The sequence below is a fragment of the Apteryx mantelli genome, chromosome Z, assembly GCF_036417845.1.
Source record: "Apteryx mantelli isolate bAptMan1 chromosome Z, bAptMan1.hap1, whole genome shotgun sequence".
Taxonomy (NCBI): Eukaryota; Metazoa; Chordata; class Aves; order Apterygiformes; family Apterygidae; genus Apteryx; species Apteryx mantelli.
In genome coordinates, this window is record NC_090020.1 from 36,655,488 (window position 1) to 36,672,795 (window position 17,308).

Below are 17,308 nucleotides of genomic sequence, written 5' to 3' on the forward strand. Positions count from 1 at the left end.
TATTTTAAGTCTATGGAAATTTTCCATTATAGATCGGGGCAATTAACAAAGAACTTATTCAGGAAGTGCTTATTTGTTAATCTGATTTATTAGTCCTTTAAAAAAAGGGGGAATTTTCTTGAAAAGGACCTCTGCCAAATCTACATTCTATTTATATAAATAATCTAAAAAGGAAAGCCTTTGGCAAGCCAAGCCAAGGGGGTATAATGCAACACAAGTCTCCATGCTCCAACGGCTCTGCTCAAAGAGGAAGAACGCTGAAGCCCTGTCCAGTCATCAGGCAAAGAACTCATCGCCTGTACAAACTGTAAGGGGCTAGTACAGCCTGGATTGTGCAGTTCTCCGCATATTGTCTGTTTAAGTTCTTATGAAATGCCCTGTCCTGAGCCAGCGTATTTCAGCTCAGTTAACTAAGCCCTTAAAAACCAAAGCCAAATTGGTGGCAAGCCTTACTTCACACTTACAATTGCGTTATGCCCCATGGTGGGAACAGAAATACCGTAACTCTAACTCTGCTGCAACAATTGCCTGTCCCGCATGTAGATTTTTGCCAAGTTGAGCTCAGAGTTTACAGCTCCAGCAGCCCTATCCTCAGTGTACTGCTGACCCGCACTCTGTCATGAGAAGAGCCACAGCACACCAGATGGATAAGCGCTTTTGCACAGCCCTTGAGCACAGTTCTCCCCATGCCTGCAGAGGACACGCCCTGCACACCCCTTGGCAAAGACAGCGTTGCCCAATTCTGTCACTTCAAGGCTCTGAAAGCTTTGAAGATGCACAAACCCAACACCACTAACTTCATCTGAAACACAACGCTATAATATAGAAAAAAAAACCCTATTTGCCATAATAAGCCATTCAGGAAACCCAATACTCTCTCGTTTGAGATAAAAGGAGAAAAAGTTCCTTGATATTTCAATACTGGGTTAGATTTTGTGTAGCTTTTGGCTAATGTACACAAATAAGTTAAAGAAAGCTAAGGCTATAAATTAGATACTGTTTCATTTATAAATATCCACTTTATTTCGATTCTCTTCCAAAAAAGGTCTTAACAAAAAAGGTGGCCAAAAGTGTTACGTGTGTTGTAAATCGTAATTTGGTTAAGTTAGGCTGTAAAAACCAAACATGTAAGTGAAGTCAAGCACAGTGTAAGAAACAAGCCAGTTTTTAATTAACAACATATTTACAAGTTCATAAAATCAATTGAACTGCAGTAGATGTTCTGTGTTTGTCACCAATATTTTATTGTAACTGGTAACTTGCACACTTTATAGTAGAACAACAAAAAGAAAATAAAGTTCACTATATACAGCCTTCGTACAGGCTACTTGACTATACACAAGGCATAGTGATCATAACACAACCTAGTCTTCATAATAATCTGTGCACAAAAAGACACCAATCAGACATTATGTGAACATTACAGTGAAATGACATCACAAGTCCAGTGAAAATTCAGCATAATACAAAACATATTGATCTACTGCAAATGACATCCTTTAAAACAATAACCCTTTATTCAGTAGTAACTTAACCAGAGTCTGATGCAGAGATTTGTTGTGTAGTTATAAGTCTTTTAAGTGAAGCAACCTCTGCAGATAAGTTTGCTATCCCCTGCTTCAAATACAGGTTCTCTGACTCAGAGACATTGTAGATATTGTCTTTTATTTCAACAACTCCAGTTTTGCAACCACTCTGAATTTTTACATTGAGCTCCTTTTGATGCCAGAGTTCTGGTTTGAGAGACCAGTCTTGGATATTAGTCACTTGAACCGAGAAAGGAGTGTGAGAAGAATGCACCAGACTCTGTGCACCATGTTTTTCAAGCTCAAAATGTCTTTTTGATGACATATCAATAGGTGATGACAGTTTCTGTGTGGCATCATAGTCATTATCCATTGCTTCCACCTTAACTTGCATGGCTTTGGCTTTAATTCGAAGCTTGTGAGGCAAAGCTGAAGAATTCACTTCTGGAACTTTAACTGTTGCATGAACATTTTTATGTTCAACTGGGGAATGGATTGGACCCTTAGGAACCTGCTGTTCATCTTCTCCATCAGACGACTTTCCAACCACACCGTCATCAGTTTCTGAAGTTCTGGGGGAATTACTGGAGGACCTATTAACTTGCAACAGAGGAGGAGAATGTGAGTACACATTAAAGGTAGTTCCCATGTAGTTCGGATATATGGATGTTTTATATGAACCTCTGTCATCTCTTGGCTCTCTCTCTAATTCCATAGGCTCCTGTTTTATAATTTGGAACTTGTTTTCAGGACTTCTGCAGTTGTTTTGTATACGACTCGGCTGAGTATGCTCTGCCGATGATATTTCAGACACATCAGACATAGAGCTTTGAGGAGAATGCTTGATGACAGAAATACAACTGCTACTAACTACAGATGGTTCATGTTCATCTGCAAATGAGTTAATATTTGATTTGGAACTTTGATAGTCTTGGAAATACACAGTTGTTGAGCTACTGAGTTTCTGTATCTCTTGGGCATAGGCTGCAGAACTAATTAAACCAAACTTTAGCTTCAATGAAAGCAGCTCCGCCTTCAAAGTGGCATTCTCCTCTCCCAGTGCAATTAATTTGTTCTCTAAGACAAGGTCATTCAGTCGTCGTTTTTCACGAGATCTTTTGGCAGCTTCATTATTTTTCCGCCTTTTTTCCCAATACATAGCATCTTTCTTTTCATCTGGAATGAATTCTCGCTTTCTCCGGCAAGCTGAAGATTTGCTTTTTCCACTACTTGCTTCAGTAAGTAGTATGTCTTCATTTGTAGACAAATCTTCAGACACTTCTGATAAAGTAGACTTAAGTACCATGATTTTGTCCACATTGCTACTTGTGTCAACAGGTCCGTGTTCCTTTTTGAGGGTCTGCATTTTCCTCAGCTGCATCAGAAACAATTTGTAGTAGATCTGCAATGAGCAACAGAGCAAACTATTTCCCCAGTACTTCTCACACCACAACAACTTGATAAATACAGTAGTTTTAAATCCACACACATTCTTCCTTTTGTTTCATATTCTCAAACAGAAGTGTCTAGATCCAATTTGCTTGTCAGAGGCAATGAGAAACTTCTAAATAACCTGCAATAAATAGAGAACTGGATTATTATTTAGGAATTGCTGGTTTGGGGCTTTCAAAAGTAGCTTTCAATAAAAACCTTACACTAGTATTTGATTCATTAAACCTGCTGCAATATGAAAGCAGCTCAACACTGCAACAACTGATACTCTATGCTTTATGATACCTAGGTAGCAGATGTGCTTCCAAAGCAAATACAGTATGATCCAAGAAAAAGCAATAAAGAAAAATATTTGGGTTTTGATCTGACAGTACTGTTGTCATAGGACTTTCCGTGATATCACTGATCAGCTTAAACCTCTAACACTTAACACTGCCGAACACCAGGCATGCTGATGAACACACTGGAAAGTATCTTGTTCTTCCAAATTAAAATATCTCTTCTGAAAACAGCTGTGGTGTGCAACTTAGAAATGCTATATATTTGGGTCCTCCACAGATTAAAAATAACATAAGCTAATTTAGAGAAGCTAGAATGTTTTCTATTGTCATAAAATAACACTGCTATCCATTAAAGCTATTACAGGATACAAAAACAGTAATTAAATCTGTAACACACACTTGGAGTTTTAAAATCCCTTATTGATCCATCATATCAAACTAAGAAATGCACACACATAATTCTAACAAACACCTAACTTAGAAAAGCTGACCAAAAAAAAAAAAAGTATTTTTTATTTCCTGTCTCTTACATACAGAACTCTAAAATCAGTATTGAAAATACATTAGAGAAATTGAAAAACAGACTTATATCACAGTACAATTTAATGCCACTGAGGCATGCACACTTGTGGAAAAGAGTGTTTATATTAAAATGCATGTTTGGATCTAAAAATATTACTGTTAATGAAAGAAAACTATCTTAACCTTTAGCTCCAGACATTTTGACCAGTAAAATTGAACTTAGCATTTAAATTGGCATCTGTTTTATTTAGTCCCTGTCAATACAAAAATACTTTATTTGCATAGCATCATTTGATTCTGATCTAAGACACAGGCTCTCCACACCTCATTTCTACACTCAGTCATGTTTCAGGTAAACTAAACGTAGTATGACAATCGCTTATATAGGACTAACAAGTCAACAATGATTCTTGCCTGTATAACAAAACAGTGACTTCAGATTAACGTCAGTATTTATTGGGGATGTTCTACAGTGACTAATGAAACTGATTTTAACATTATCAGTTGTGAAAGTTATAAAAAAATTAATGAATTGTGTTCTGCCAGTTTCTCTTGTCTTTTCCAGACGGCAAAGAGGAGTGAGTGATGTAATAACAATTAAGCAGGGTCATAAAGACTCAGGTTTCAAGCTGGGTTCTGTTCCATCAAACCATGCCAACTCTTCTGTCATGAAAAATTAACACATTTAATAGAACAGCTAAGTAGAATTTCCTAAAATCCATAGTTAATTACTGACATGTAACTATTTGTCTTCAATAATACAGCCTTAATGGAAAATAGAGTTAGAAGCCAGCCACACCAAAGACAGTATCTAACATTTTACTGCAAAAGCAGCACCACAAATTGCCATGTTTGTAAAGCAAAAAAGTAACTCTAATATACAAGCAATTACATAGTTAGATCCCAATCCAAAATTCAAACTAGAGTCAAAGGGAGTTTTCCATCAAGTTAAATAGGAGTTGGACCATGTTTAAAAACAAAGAAAAAGCCTCACAACAAAGCAACATCGGTTTCTCCAAAAATCCAGTATAATTTGATTTTTCTGAAGAAACTGTACAGCCACTCTGTTCATTTCAGTGCTACATCATCACTGGCTTCATTAATATGCATACTGGTTTAACTATAATACAACCTAATAATTTGAAAAAAAAAATCAGTGTTGAACATATGGATTTTAATGTTACTTTCAATGAGGCAGGAAGATTGAAATGCAGGTAGAAATGTTTAAATACATTCAATAGTCTTGTGCTGCATACACAAAAACACAAACAGGTCACCTGGTCTATGGCATCTGTTGAATATTCAGTCTCTGTAATGTGGCTTTACATTACAAGAAAGAAAATATCAAGCATTAGGATTGCAGGGATACTGACCCATAATTGTCTTGTTATACTTCAATCATTATATTTATTTGTATCATCAACAACTTCTGGGTTTCTGAGGAAGTGCATCCACTCTCTATAGCACACAGTGGGGAGCAGTATAACGTGCACTGAATATCTATGAAATCATCACTTTTCCCTTAGTATGCCTCTCAGCCAACTCTTGCTGAAGTCAAAAGGGTTCAAACTGCTTCTGTGGAATTTTGAAAGGCCTTACCAATGCAGAGATCAATTGCATTTTACAGTGCTAGAGAGCTAAACTCAAAGCTAAATAATTTACATTGATTCTTTTAGGTATGGATACATCATTATTTTCTATATGTTTATGTGCCATATACCCTGGAACATGTACACTTACGTGAAACAATAGTAATGGAAAAGAAGTACTTACAAATGGTAAGATTTGAGCATATTTTTAGAAGACAAGCCACACAGGTGCACCCTCCCCCCAACCAATTTAATACACATGGGTGAGTTTTTCTGTTTTGTTTTCCGTTTTCTTTATATTCCAATCTTCCATTTCCACACACAGTATGGAAGCAACACATCTTAAGTAAGACTGGGGACAAGAACTATGACTTTGTATCTATCTGTATGGTCTCCAACCCAAAGCAATCCCACTTTGGTGTTTGTCCAACCCTACAAATTTAGGAAAAACATTAGTAATGATAGTAACTTGTAATAATAAATAGCAAAAAGGTTTGGTTTTGTGGGGGTTTTTTGTTTTTGTTTTTATTTCCCCCCCCCAGATGCATGTAAACTGTGGGCATAGCTCATCAGTATGACCTTCTATTTCTCAGTGAAAATTCAACTGCAAGTTCAAATATAGTCTCATGCAGCCGAATACTGGTGTTGGGCTGCACTTAAAACCCAACAACTTGCAGAGTTCATGTCCCCTGCTCTACAGGCCTTCTACAGCTTGGGGCATTCCAGGGCACAATCCGCTTGTTTTAGCACTGATAACTCCTGTTTTGGCCAGTTTCCCTCCTGTACACACTGTTCCTGGCACAAATGGGCTCAGTGTGGAATAGGTAGCATGTAAGTCTAGAGCAAATATAAGTGTGGATCAAAACAATGGTGTTTTTGCATGCAGTATTCAACTTTGCTCTCTGCCAGAGTCCATCAGTAGAGCGGTCAAGACAGAAGTATGTCACATGTTTTATGTCAGTCTTACTGGTTTGCTATTTATGTAGTTAGTTCTAATGCCATTACTTTAGTCATCTAACAGAACAACAATAAAGCTTTAGCTCTTTCCACATCTTCCCTGAACACTTTTATCAGGGTAACTGAAATTGCTGCTTTACAAACAGGAGTCAAAGCCCTAGTTTGTTAATAGTTCTCCATGTGGATCAGCCCAGCACTGAGTCTGTAAACAAATTAAATTCCATCTGATGATAATGGCAAAATGCCTTCAATAAAAACAGCCATTTCACTTCACTTGCATTTTATAATTCTACTGGAAAACATCAGTATTTACACATAAATTAATGAACTGTAATGATTCCTCTGACTGTATTTCAAATTCCAGTATTTTCCCTTATGATTAATTTTTCAATTGCTTTATCACTCCCTCATAAAGAATTATAAAACCAACATTTAATACTGCCTTACATTAGTCACTGTTAAAGATTTTTTTTTTTTGGTTGCTTGATGTTAATGGCATTGAGTGCCAATTCAACAATGTAATAACACTCGGCCCTATTAACTTAATTACAGGCCCAGTCTTGCTCCCACAGCAATTTTGCCATGGGCTTCAAAAGAAGCAGGATACAATCCCAGATCCAAGTATTAATGAGACTGTTTTATAGAATTCATACTATTGAAGCAAGAAATTATGTATGCAGAAATCATCAGAAGTTAGTTTACCCATGGACTTCAAAAATACTTAAGTGCTCTGATAGTGTCAAAATAGTACATTAAGGATCTGATCCTGGGGACTTACGAATTCACACTGTAATTCTTGAAATGTGCCATAAGATTGAAGGACTGGGACACAGTCTTGCCTCTCTTTGTTCTTTGTAATTTAATTATATAAATCAGTTCTCCTTTAGAATATGCATATGGGTCTCCACATTTCCAACAGAGTAATTGTATATTATTTTATTTAACAAAATAATTAATATCCTCTCCAAGCTTAATTTTTCAAAACATTTCTTATAATGAGCTAACTAATTATTTAATTCTATTGCTCCAACATTTTGATAGTCAATCTACCAAGCTAAACGAAAGCCAGTTTCAAGCAGTCAGATGCTTTCAAAGTCTTCACTTTCGTAAAGCCAAGTGTCTACAAAATTTACCTCATGGTCCTTCAAAAATGGAAAATAACTGCAAAACAGAACTTCATATTAAAAAAAAAACATGTCTTTATCACTGACATTTTAGTAAATAACAACTCAGGCCAACTATGTGGCAAAGTACAGGAAAAACAATAAAAGTTCATGTTGATATGTGTACACACACCATTTTTAATAGTAGTTTTCTCTGTTTTGCATAGGTATCATTAATTATGATATTGCTAACATCCTGTCACAGGTTAATTTATCTATTTTATAAACCTGTCCACATACTAGAAGAGCTGGTATAGAACCTGTGCATAGATACCCCAAAATGACTAGCTTGCACTCCAAACATTGAAAAACTGAAGAATGTTTTGCACTTTCACCTTCAAAGCATTTTAAAAATATTTGCTAACTATCTGAAGACCTTTAGGAGGTATGGAATTAACACTAACGCCATTGTACACATCACAGAAGAAAATGAGTCTGAGTCTAGTTGACAGATACACAGCCTAACTAAGTACTGCTTAAACATTTTGGAGCTACTCTACCACTACTGCTTTTCACAGACTAAATTATGCTATCAAATTCTGGACCTTTCAGGTCTATAATAATTTAGAAATCCTCTCCACCTGAGGGTGTGGCCCCCAAAGCCCAATCCAACCTCCACTGAAAGAATTCAATATACTCTTGTCTTATTTCTAGCGCCTTACTGAAATTCTGCTCCTGCTGAAGAAAAGTTATTGTGCCAACTCCACTAGAATTGTGATATCAGCCCTAGGACAGGCAGGGCCTAGGGTTTAGACAATGCAGAGCAAATGAAATTCAGACTTTCTGGAAACCTGAGGGAACTGGATTTTATGCTATGATAGACAGGTTATCCAAGGTCACAGAGGGGAACAGCAAGAACATTGCCACCAATTACCGCTGTTACAGAGTTAACACTCATACAGACCACAAATCCATTACAACAGCATGGAGGAGCAGAGATCTATTGCTCCTGCATTACAGTTCCCTTTTCTTACGACTTAATGGGCATCTGAACTGCTTACGGTTCCAGGATCAACATGCAATTAGGTCAGTGGAACAGGGATGATGATAGCTTTGTACAAGATGACCCATTTTTGATAAAAGGATGGTTTTCTTTGTCTTATTGAAGGAAAATCACGGGAGGTGTCTACGCAGTATACTTCATCTGAACATCAAGAATCATTTGTCTACTATGACAGTTTTCAATCAATATATATATAAAAGAATAAGTTCATCATGGCACTTGGAACACTATTGCAATTTCATATTACCCAGCACCAAGCTGTACCCAGAAAATTGATGTTATGTGCAATTTTTATGAAAGACTTTCATTGTGAGGAAAATTAATTAAGTTACTGTTTATCTTAATAACTACAAATTAACTCATTAAAGTATAGCTTGTCTCCCAAAGGTAAATTACACAAATTATGCAAATAAATTCTTTTTTGAGAGAGAACCAAACATATGTTAAAAATAGCTGTTGTTCAGAAAGGTCAATCAAGGTTAACAGGTGCAATTTTGACCTGTATTTTGCTTAGGAAGTCAGTCTATCAGACCTGTTTAATTTTTCCAAAGAAAATGGTTTGCTGCTCTGTTTGGGGGGGGGGGGGGGGGGATAAAAATCCAACAGTGCTGCTCAAAGTGCTCAGGGAAAAAAAATGAGTAGCAAAGGAAATACATTATATATATAAATATTTTATTATATTTAAATAAAATAGCATGATTTATATCTATCACATCACTTGCTGATACTTGTAATAAATTCCCAATAGAAACAATAATTACTGAAGTTACAGTACTCTGACAACACACTTCTCACTTTTTCAGGAACATTGCTTCTACCACATTTTGAACGAAATCAAAGTACGTCCTTGCTTACACAATTTTATTTAGACAGTCATGTTCACCATGGGTAATAGATAGAGTTACAAATATCTTGTTTTAAAAAAGTTATCAGATTTTTTTTTCCAAACACTAAAATACTGTAACACTGAAATCAACTGACATTTTCTCTTAGAAGTGACTGCAGGAATTGGCCATCTATTTGCATTTTTTTCCTATTATATATCCTAAGCACATTTATATCTCATAACTGGCTGTAATGATCATGGCAAGGTCACCTAGAAGAGTCATTTAAGCTGATGAGTCAGATACATTGCTTAACAATGTGTAATAAGCCTCAAACAGAGGATTTTATTGTTCACATTATTGCATCATAGTGATGTTATAACAGCAGCAAAATTGCTGTCTGGAAAAAAACTATTGCATACACATAGTTTGCATAACTATTTGTTAAAATAAGTCAATTTAAGATGAGCTAAAGAGTTTTTTTGAGTTTTATTTCAAGATAAAGGATTGGAAAAAGAGTAATATAGCACTGATATCTTTTGTAGACTGCACTGCTGTTATTGCAATAGAAAGAATGTCTGTCTGTTCTACAAATTTCAGCCAAAGCATGGCAAATACTGTTCCTTCTTAGGATAAGATAAGCTGTGAGGAGGTCATGTAAGTTCATATTGCTCATGGGAAGACTGTAAGCTTTCTGACACCTTTCAAATCAGTTCCTTAAAAAAAAAAAAAAATCAATTTCAGCAGAATCTTGAGGCTTTGAAGTCAAATCCAGGAAGCTGGATATTTTAAAAGCTAGTTAACAGTCCTTTAGAGAATAAGATGAGTTAAAAATAGAAAATAAATAAAAATAGAAAGTGAAGGCAGATAATTCTGAAGAGTGTTAACACTTCAACAGTCAAATAAAGACATCTGTAATGTGAGAACTTTCATAATGGTATCTGTTAGTGCCACTGATATTAAGAACCTTTACTGAGTAATCCTTGATTTTGTTGGTTTAAATCAGGTCTTTGAATGAATAAGGCTTCAGGTTTGGGCCCAAATTTCTTATCAAAGTCAACATTTTGACTGAATGAGGACTGCAAAACTGATGCCCGTAGCAGTTTTTTAAACTAGGCTCTGGTTTGAATTAATTACTGAGGAGGGCAAAGATGACTCAAAGTAGGTTACATACAAAGGAGTGAACACAATGAAACTGAGTGCAATCATACAAGTTGCAAGGACAAGAAAAAAGAAATCAGGTTGTTTGGTTTTAACACAGCACTAACTCCAAATGGCTTCACTATCAAGAAGCTGTACTTGACCCCAACAATTAAGTAGCAGAAACGTTTGCGCATGTTATCAAGAATTTCACATTTTTTAAATATTTTACTGTTACTGCCTACAGCAGTTATACAGAACATACCACAGTGGCTGTGATACTAAATTTTAACCTCAGAGGCTTCGGTCATTAACGCAGTGATTTTGCTTTTGCCTACTGAAAAGATCGTTTTGGACACAAAAGAAATTATTTCACCTTAAAGGCAAGTTACCACAGGCAATTTTCAAGGTAGCCTCCTGTCAAGGCCAGGGCACACGCCGACCCCCTACCATGGGGACTCCGGGCACGCCTTTTGCCACTGGTAACGCCGAAGTGACTGGCCAGAACAACAGAATTGGGCAATGGCCATTTTTTAATTGTTTGTTACGTAAGGAGAAAGCCGAAAATACGCGCGGGGCGGGGCGGGGTGGGGTGGGGAGGAAGGCTCTCGGCCGCTTATGGCAGGCCGCCCCCTTCCCGCCCGGGCCGCGGCCGGCCGGAGCGCGGCCCCGCTGCCCCCGCCCGCGCGGAGCCTGCGCGGCCGCCGCTCGCCTCCCCGCGGCGCCCCTGCGGCCGGAGCCGGCGAGCGCCGGGCCCTCTTTGTCTGGCTCTCCCGTGCCGCAAGCGTCGGCCAGACGCGGCGGGCGCTCCGCCACTACCGGCCGCGGCCCGCCCACGCCCCCGCAAGGGGGAGACGAGCGGGCGGCTCCCCTCCAGCCTGCCGGGCCCTGCCGCTCCGCGGGGCGCGGCGGCGACGCGCGGGGCCGCGCTGCGGGGAGGCGGCCGCGCTGCGGGGAGGCGGCCGCTGCCGCGCTCGCCACAAAGGCGGCCCGGCGCGGCGCGGCGCGCCAGCCCGCTTCGTGCCCAGCGGCGCATGGCGCCCGGCCCGCTCCCCTCGGCGCGGCCCCGCGCTGTGCCCCCCCCAGCCCCGGCCGCAGAACAAAGGGCTGCGGGGAGCGACAGCGCGCCCAGCCCTCGCCCGCCGCCGCGCGGACGGGGCGGGGGGGGCTGCGGCCCCGCTGCCGCGCCCCAACGGCCCCCAACGGGCGGCCCGCACGCCGGGGCCACCGCCGCTCCCCGAGCGCCCGGCGTTGCGCAGCGCCCCCGCGGCGGCGGGCCGCGGGATCGGGCCCGCGGGCGGGCACTGCTGCCATATCCCCTGCGGCCCCGTCCGCCGCGATCGCGCCCAGGCTGGTCGGGGATTAGTGCCACCGGGAATGTCATACTGACCTACTCCGGCTTTCCGCCTCTTCCGCGCTAAAACGCCCGGTTTCGTGGGACCGGGGCACTTGCGTGCCCCCTCCACCCGAGCCCACCGCCGCCAGGAGGGGACGGACAGACTATCTCACTTCTTCAGGGCTGCTGACATTCTCTTAAATTCGTTCCTCTCTTAAATTAGATGTTCCCTTTTTTAAGAAAGGACAAGTGAAAGCCAGTACCAAAGAAATTGTTTAGTGTCTCGGCGAAATGCCGTCCTAAAAATACAGCCTTATCAAAATGTCTCTGAAGGCGTGGAGTTAAAAATCCAAGCAAATGGCCTTGAACGTCTATATGCACAGCTCTGGAGAAAGGACCAGAAATAGCACATGAAGCCACAATCGCTAAAATGTGATAGGGCTAAATATAGATTAACACAAATTTCATTTTAAGGTACATAGCACACATTCGGCGAGCACGAGTTACCTCCCCACTTACCCAGTTGTCTACTTTCCTTACTAAACATACTTTAACAAAATCTGTTACAGTTGCATTTTTTTTAGGGCGAGATTGTCCTAGTTTCTTGGTAGCGAGATTATAAAATCGCATAATTAGCTCTCCCTCTTCCTAGCCTGACTGCCAGCAAATTCTGTGGTTACATAATGCCACATTTCCAGGAACTATTATGTGATCGGTCCTGCAGTGTCTGAAAAACAGCGACAAAAGTGACGAAAAAGGCTTAAGCAAACACAGCCTAGCAAAACACGGGGGCTGGGTGGGGGTGGGGGGGGTGGAATGCTACCATTAATGCCGCTTGCCCACAAACAACATCCCTGAGCACAGCGTGAAAACAGCCTCTCTCCGGCGGCCCCTGACAATCGATGGCCACAAAACTCCGATTTTTTTTTTCCTTTCTCCCCCCTCTAGTAAACGCACAAAAGCGTTGTAATTAATGACCTAATGCTTGACACTGCACCAAAATTACCACGGCATTTCACACTCACGCACACACCTCGTCCTAGCGCTTACTGATATTTCACAGCGAACAGATTATGCAATGTATGAAAGAACGAGTCCCACAGACCTTCCTCCGGGCTCGTTGGGCGTACAGGCGACAAACAGAAGACAAAAATACGGGGGGAAGGGGACAGCGTTATATTAAGAACAAACGCTGCAAGCATGGGAAAACCTTAACCAGGCATTTTCCAGATTTCTTTTCGTGCCATTATCCCCTTCAACAAGCCTCCTGCGAGCAAGCAAAAACAGCCTTTTTAACCTGCTGACGCCGCTCGCAGACCCCTCCTCACCCACCGGGAGGCCAGACCAAGCGCCGCGGCGCTTTTCTCCCCCAAAACGCCGCTTTTCCCCCAACAGGGAGACATATTATGCAACCGCAGCCCAGCCCCGGCCAGCGACGAGCAGCCGCTCCGAGCCTACGTGATGCGCGGAGGGCGCTGCAACCAAAGCGGCCACCTTAAGGCGGCCAGCCCCGGCGCTGACACGCCAGCAAAAGTTTATACACGCACACGCGAACACATATACACACATATCCGCGCGCACCCAGCACAGCGCTCCGCGCCCCTGCGCGCCCCCTCGCACGGCGGCCACACTCGCCCCGCGCCTTCCTACCTCCAGCGCGGCGCGGAGCATCCCCCGGGCCGGGCCGGGCCGGCCGGCCAGGCTGGAGGCGAGCCGAGCCGAGATGGGTAGGGTCAGGCGGGCAGCGGCGCTCCGCTTGTCCGGGAGCGGAGCGACACCGGTGTGAGGCAGCGAGGGAAGGCAGGCGGGCGGGCGGGCGGACAGCAGGGAGGGAGGGAGGGAGGGAGGGAGAGAGGCAGGGAGCGTGCGGCGGCGGCGGCGGCGCGGAGGGATGTGTGTTAGTAGGTCAGGGCTGTGCGCGGCGCGGGGCGCACAGCCCGCATGCCAGCCGCGCCGCGTCGTGAGTGGCGGCAGCGCCGCCCCAATCGGGGCCGGGCGCTCTGGGAGGGCGGCCAATGGGAGAGGCATGGGGGCGGGCCTGGGGGGCCGGCCGCCCCGCCCCCCGCCCCGCCGGGCTGTGTGTGGTACAGTAGGTCTGTGTGCTGGGATTGCATAACCGCCGGGCGGGCGGGGGATGCTGGCGTTTACGTAACCGCCCCTGGCGAGCCGGGGGGCAGCGCGCGCGGCGGTTGGGAGGGGGGGAGCCCTCCCCGCGCAGCCTCCCCGCGGGCGGAGCGGGGGGGGGGCGAGCAGCGGCGCAGCCCCGCGGCGTGCCCCCACCCACCCCGCCCAACGGCCGTTCCGCGGGGCGGGGGCGCGCAGGCTGCGCGGCGCGCTGTGCCTCGCTCGCTGCCCCGCGCAGCGGCCGCTCCCCCGGGCCGGGCCGGGCCGTGGGGGCTCCGCGGGGGGGGGGAGGGGGCCGGGCCTTTGCCCCTGGTCTGGGGAGGATTTAGGCAGAGGTTTGAGCGCGGTCGTTTTTATTGTCGGGGAAAATTAACTGCGCTGTAGCCCTCGCAGCCTCGCCGTTTGCTTGGTATGTAGCGTAATGAGATTGTATCTGACCGGAGTGTAAAAATGAAAACCTCAGATCTGGCAGAGGTATTATCGTCTCAGAGTAATTGCACAGGACCTGAAGACTGTGTTTCTAAGGCACGTATCTGCCATCTAGCCACGGTGTATGGGTAATCCTCCCATGAATTATACTTCAATCTTTGACTCGCAAGAAAAAAAAACACAAAAGGGAAAAGGGGGGGAAAAGAGCTTGCTGAAGATACGCTGGCTCAGTGCTGGGTGTGTTCCCTGCTGTTACGCCACTTGGCATTTTGTGCTGTGAGCTACAAAGCGTACACTGTATGCATCAGCGAGTACAGCCAGTGTTTTCTTTTACTGATCTTCAAGGATGAAGGATTCCTCTAGTATTTCTTCCCCTGACTTCATCCCTGCTCTGCTCGCCGTGCCGAAAGGCTCAGAAGCAGGGCCGCGTTGCGCAGAAGTCCCTCGCACTGCTGCCCATCCCGCTGTGCCCGAGAGGCGATTCCTCGCGGGCGCCCGGCGAGCGAGCGCCTGCCTCCGTCCAGCACCTCCCAGACACCCTCCAATGCTGCTTCTTCTCCCAGAGGAGTCAGGAAGGGAGATTAAATAAGAGAGTGTAGTGTTGGTTTGACCCTTGTTTAACCTCCATTTTAGAAAAGGACACACGGCCAGCAAGAAATCCAATTCTCCACTCAGAATGTGTTTGAATGTACACACATTTGATTAAGTGTGTGATATGTGTCTTCCTCGTTTTTCTCTCACAGGTTTATCACTCCCTCTCTTTTTTTCTTCCACAAGTAGCATTTGTGAAGACAACAGAGAAATTCTCTTTATTAATTTCTAGTTCCAGACCAGAAATGATTCCTGATTTCATTCTGTTAAACATTCTTACTAAAATAGCACACTCCTCGCTAACATAGCCCTGTTATATTACTCTGTCATCCTGTATTTATATGTCAACAGAGATAGCTCTCTGGAGCAAAGCATTCCTAACAGAAGGCAAATTCGGAAACCAGAAGACTTCACTGAATACTTTTCAGTTTATCTCAGTCCCTGATCTTTTATCATACTTGCCCATACCTTCCCTCCACAATAAATCTAAGTGCCTTGAATTCATTTATATTTATCTCCCCAGATTATTTATTGTGTAAGTCTAATAACCTTTACTCACATTGATTTTCCCCTCTCCACTCCTAGTCTTCTAATATCTAGAGTATAGAGCCTCGATAATGGTAACAGACTACAAAACCTACTATTACTAGAAAGGGACAGCCAGGATTCATAAGCAGCCAAAGTCAGAGAGATCAACCTTTGCCTCTGCCTGGGGGCTGCGTGGTCAGTTTGCTTGCCAAACTTCTCCTTGTCCGTGGACATACACACACATACAAAGACAATTTCAGAAGTGAGGTCCAGCAGTGAGCTTGAAGACCTGCTTGCTCATAAATATTTCTGATGTATTTAAGTGGAGTCGTAGGCAAACAGGACACTTCTATGTAAGGAAGCTTGTTCTGCACACCTTATTTTCCATTACTATGCATATGGTACCGATGCAGTGTTGTGAGAGTCCCCAGGATTGTCAAAAACTAAAGCAACTCCAAAACTTCACAAAATTTTTATTTAATTGAAAAGTACATTCTATTTTTACTATGGAAAGTATTTTTGATGAATCCTGGACATATCCTTTTAGCAGCTTAAAATCACATTTCTAGAAAGAATAAACACAGTGCCTCAAGTCTGCCTTCATAACTTAGATTCTTGAAATATAGAAAGAAGTCTCCAAGGCAATAATATCCTTCCTACGTGGGTGGACAGTCCTGGAAATAATATTCCAGATGGAGTTTAGTCGCCTATTTGCTTATATTTTTGTCACTAATTATAATCAACTATAAATCTGGACCTGATCTTTCTCCCAGATTCACAACAAAGACAAGCTTCTGTATTTCATATTACCTCTACTCTATGGAAATAAGGACAGTCAAAACCAGCTACAGAAGCAAAATCCGCTCTTACTTTCCAAATCCTACGGTGGGCTTTTGCTTAATCCAAGAGTGTGGTGAGACAGAGGGCTAAATGCTGATGTGGCTGAAGGAACATATTCATCATTTTTCCTGCTCTCCTGAGGTACAGAAAAAAATAGCACAGCTGAGAGCTGTAGTAAGCATTCTGCACCAAGGGAGTCTAAGGACTTAGGGAAAAGTCTAAAAAGAGAATCTTTCTGTGATTATCCACCTCTGTGGATTTTCCTACTGGAGGGATGAAGTAGGTCATGGAGATCTTTAAATAAATTCTCAGCTGAGTCTAACACGGTAGGATTTATACTTGCTTTTGGACAACACTATCAACTTCAACTCCTTTAGACTGATATCTGTTTATTAGCACATAACTAAACCCTCTTATTGCTTTCTCTGATTTTGGCTTAGTGAGTACTGCTGAAGCTATACTGAGTCACAGTACTACTTGGAGAGTCTGGAAAAGGGGCATTTGAGAGGAGAAGTAATTAACAAAAATATAACGGAAAGTAGTGTCTGTCATCTCTAACATCTTTTGATTCTTTTACATTTGTTTGTGTCCACAGTCCTTGGGCCTTAAGCTTTGAATTGGACCTAGCCTGAAATTCAGAATCAGTAGAAGCCAACAGTGAAAGCCTCAGTGCCTTTAAAGAAATTAGGCTTTAATTCCTAACCTTTGATATAGCCCACATACAGTACAAAATAGTACTCCAAATAACAAATAGTTTGGAGGGAAATAAGAGCAAAATACTTTTTAAGATCATGATATATTAAACATATTTTAATGAATTTATATATCTATACACCCCCCCCACACACACATATATATTTATAAAATACCTCTTGGAATTATCTGGGGATATGGCAATTTGGTTTCCTTGCACTACATTCTTTATATCCATAGGAGTTTTAGTACATAACAATGTAGTCACAGAAAACTATATTCACTGATCTTTTTATATATTTAATGTGAT

General features: G+C 42.6%; 1 protein-coding gene across 1 annotated transcript; it reads right to left on the reverse strand.

Moving 5' to 3' along the window:
- Positions 1-1,149: 1,149 nt before the first annotated feature.
- On the reverse strand, positions 1,150-13,591 carry NFIL3 (nuclear factor, interleukin 3 regulated). The gene is made up of 2 exons (XM_067315508.1): positions 13,444-13,591; positions 1,150-3,099 (listed from the first exon to the last, which is right to left on the reverse strand). The coding sequence occupies exon 2, from the start codon at positions 2,905-2,907 to the stop codon at positions 1,531-1,533; it is 1,377 nt and encodes a 458-aa protein (XP_067171609.1). The 5' UTR covers positions 2,908-3,099; positions 13,444-13,591; the 3' UTR covers positions 1,150-1,530.
- Positions 13,592-17,308: the final 3,717 nt, after the last annotated feature.